This window comes from Bipolaris oryzae, assembly GCF_000523455.1.
Source record: "Bipolaris oryzae ATCC 44560 unplaced genomic scaffold scaffold_420, whole genome shotgun sequence".
NCBI classification, from domain to species: domain Eukaryota; kingdom Fungi; phylum Ascomycota; class Dothideomycetes; order Pleosporales; family Pleosporaceae; genus Bipolaris; species Bipolaris oryzae.
In genome coordinates this window covers 1-2,910 of record NW_006911696.1, presented here as the reverse complement: position 1 = coordinate 2,910, position 2,910 = coordinate 1, and the positions used below count along the sequence as shown (strand labels likewise).

General features: G+C 43.1%; 1 protein-coding gene across 1 annotated transcript; it reads right to left on the bottom strand.

Moving 5' to 3' along the window:
* Window positions 1-440: 440 nt before the first annotated feature.
* COCMIDRAFT_31296 (uncharacterized protein) lies at window positions 441-1,187 on the bottom strand (the record flags this gene model as incomplete). Its single annotated transcript, XM_007695743.1, has 3 exons — window positions 441-830; window positions 864-1,036; window positions 1,109-1,187. 3 exons carry the CDS (start codon window positions 1,185-1,187, stop codon window positions 441-443), a joined length of 642 nt encoding a protein of 213 aa, XP_007693933.1.
* Window positions 1,188-2,910: the final 1,723 nt, after the last annotated feature.

Genomic DNA, 2,910 nt, shown 5'->3' with positions numbered 1-2,910 from the left:
CGAGTCGATGACAAGAAACTAAGGCTTGGTCATGGATTGTAATAGCAAGTTAGGTTGTTCATCTTTAAGCCGCAGGCGGCACGTTTTAAAGATGACAAGGAGATGTAGCTAGAGCATTCTAAATTACCTGAATGGAAGAAAGTTTGAAAAGAGTACGTGGGGCTCAAGTTGGCCAATGTCCAATCTTCATGAGAATTTCTCACTTTCGGTTGAACCATTTCAATTTGGACTAAAAGCCGCTTTTCTGATCTTGCTGTGACAGACCTTATATGTTAATTTCGTTGTCATTTATAGGTGTTTCTTTTGCCAACCTAGATCCATTATATCGACCAAAGACGCTAATAAGATAGCATGTTCTACCTTTGCGAATGATTGATCCATGCAATTTCTTAGCTCATGAAAACAGGTTGTCATGGCGAAGTTGTTTTAACGGTCGGTTCTCATTTTCGCCGTTTCATGTTGTAACTCCTCACTCTTAGAATCCTTGCGAAACGCGATAGGGTTAGAGATAGTGCCAGTTCCCGCTTCTTGGGGGTTTTTTTTTGAAATATCCCACGATCAGGGCTGAATACGTGGGCGCCGGTACCCCAGAGTACTGTAACTATTGATAACGCGCAGAACGAATACGACCGAAGTCTCATCAGATCCAGAGGTATGATGCTGAGGATCTGCTTCATTAATGTTACAAAGAAGGGCGATTTTTGGAGCTCGTATGTCTTAGTCACAGGAACATCAACGAGTGCCTCCGGAGAGACAACAAAAAGTCTTTCGAAATACAATAGACGCCGGTAGCGTACTAAATTCTCTGGCACATCTTTGAACCCAATACCCTATGGTGTACATATGTAAGCTAAATTACATACGATAAGACAGGCCAAGTAAATATACCATTTACACTGTAGAATCACTCTAGGTTCGGTGTACAGTCTTGAGATGTCTGCACTAAACTGGCCACTCTCCAGTACTTTTCGCAAATATATCAGCGGCGAGAAATACAGTGGCCACAAGAAATCCCCTCCAAAGATACCATAGTGAACTAAGACTTAATACATAGCTAAAGCATCTTCTCAAATTTATGATATCTCGAACAAATAAGATTATGACGCACGATAGTGGAAGAATGCATAGAACTGCAGGGCTCGCCATGGTGTATGCACCTTCATAATGGATGTGGGTGTCGGCAACATTTTGTTATAAGATGACTCTCATGTGACCTCGGATATCAAAACAAGCAAAGCAGGCTGCTGCCGGATACTTAAATCTACTACACGGAAATTCTGAGCATCATCAGGCTCTGGTAGGTGTCCATGTAAGAGATCGGACTTACGATGAGGCATAGCCTGAATTTGAAATTTCTTCAGGTTTGAGACTTACTGATATCATCCTTTAATGGTAGTCAAATTCTGTCAACCCCGAAGCCAATTCTGCATCATAGGTACAGACACGACAACAGGGCTGTAAACGAAAATTGGAACTCTTACCACGATGGATGTCGTATATTGCATCGACGACAAATCATTTAGTCCCATTGTAGATGGCTGTCTCAACGGATTCGATTAACTTTGAAATCAGGACTGCTCTTCTTTGCCACCATTTCTTCGGCAATCTTTTCAGTGTTATCATTTTCAAGGATACCGTCGCTTTACCTATAGCCTATGATTGAAGCATGGCGGTCTTGGCTGTGCATATCGAAGCAAGTATGCACACCCTTAGTGCTACAACTGATATTACCAATCCCTTCAACCCATATGGCAGTTATCTCTCGCTGTGATTTTGTATTATATGCTCCGCCAACTTCATCCTTTAGGCGGCCCTGTTGGTCATGAGCACGCGAGGAACAATGCGGCTCAAATTATCCGATCTCTTTCTATGCGCGTGAATCTTGATCACAAGCAGCGCATTTAAATTGGTTGTTATATAGGCTCACGCTATCCGAATATCGAAATCCTCTGCAACTCGACTCCCTACTTGTCCTGGATGAGGCCATGGCATCCATCTTATCTACTTCCGCAGAATCTGGCGAGCATTGTATCACGGCCCATGTCTTAGCAGCGTTAGTACAATCAAAAATTTGCTTTATTTACTACCAGGCGCATACTTTAGAATGCATCAACACTACCATGACAGTATGCTGCTGTGAAGCAAATTGTATTTATGAATCGGTAACTGAATATTGATTGCAGTAACGTGCTAGCCGCGCCACGGAACCCTCGAAAAGGATGTGTATACATACTCCCGATGAGGAGATACTGGAAAGGTCGGGACCTTGGCGGCTGTCATCTAACCGATACGTAAAAGCCGAATGCTCAATCGGGAAACTATCACATTTACATACTTCAACTTTCCTTAAGCTATCCGCCGGATCAGCACATCTCCAACGGCAATTGCCAAATTCCAGGTCCAAGCGAAAGGCAAGACAAGGACGCTAAATAACAAGGAGAGGACAGACTAAGTCGGCTCGGTAAGCAGCTCGTTTCGCACGTGACTGGCCAGCAGCATCACCACCTTGAGTGTCTTACCATATCTAATGTATAATAATACCGTTACTAGTACAAATCGGTCTTTAACCCGTGCAAAGTATTAATAGTTATCACGGTAATGAGAGATAGCCACTTCTCCAAGTCCTATTCGGTATAGCCGTACTCTTTCCTGAAAAGGTAACCGGTAGACGTGAAATCTGCCGTCACACTGCATGCGTACATCCGCATAGGCTCAAAGGCTGTCTCCCGCTTCCCTTCAAGCTACCATTTTAGGCAACAATGACGGTCTATCCCGTCGACCTCACAATGAAGGCCTTCGTGGAACATGGAAATACATACAGAGGGGTGACATGAAAAAAATATGTTCTTAAAAGTTCTAGTTTTTAAACTAGTATAACTTGCTAAATACCAGAGCTATTCCTAATCAGGT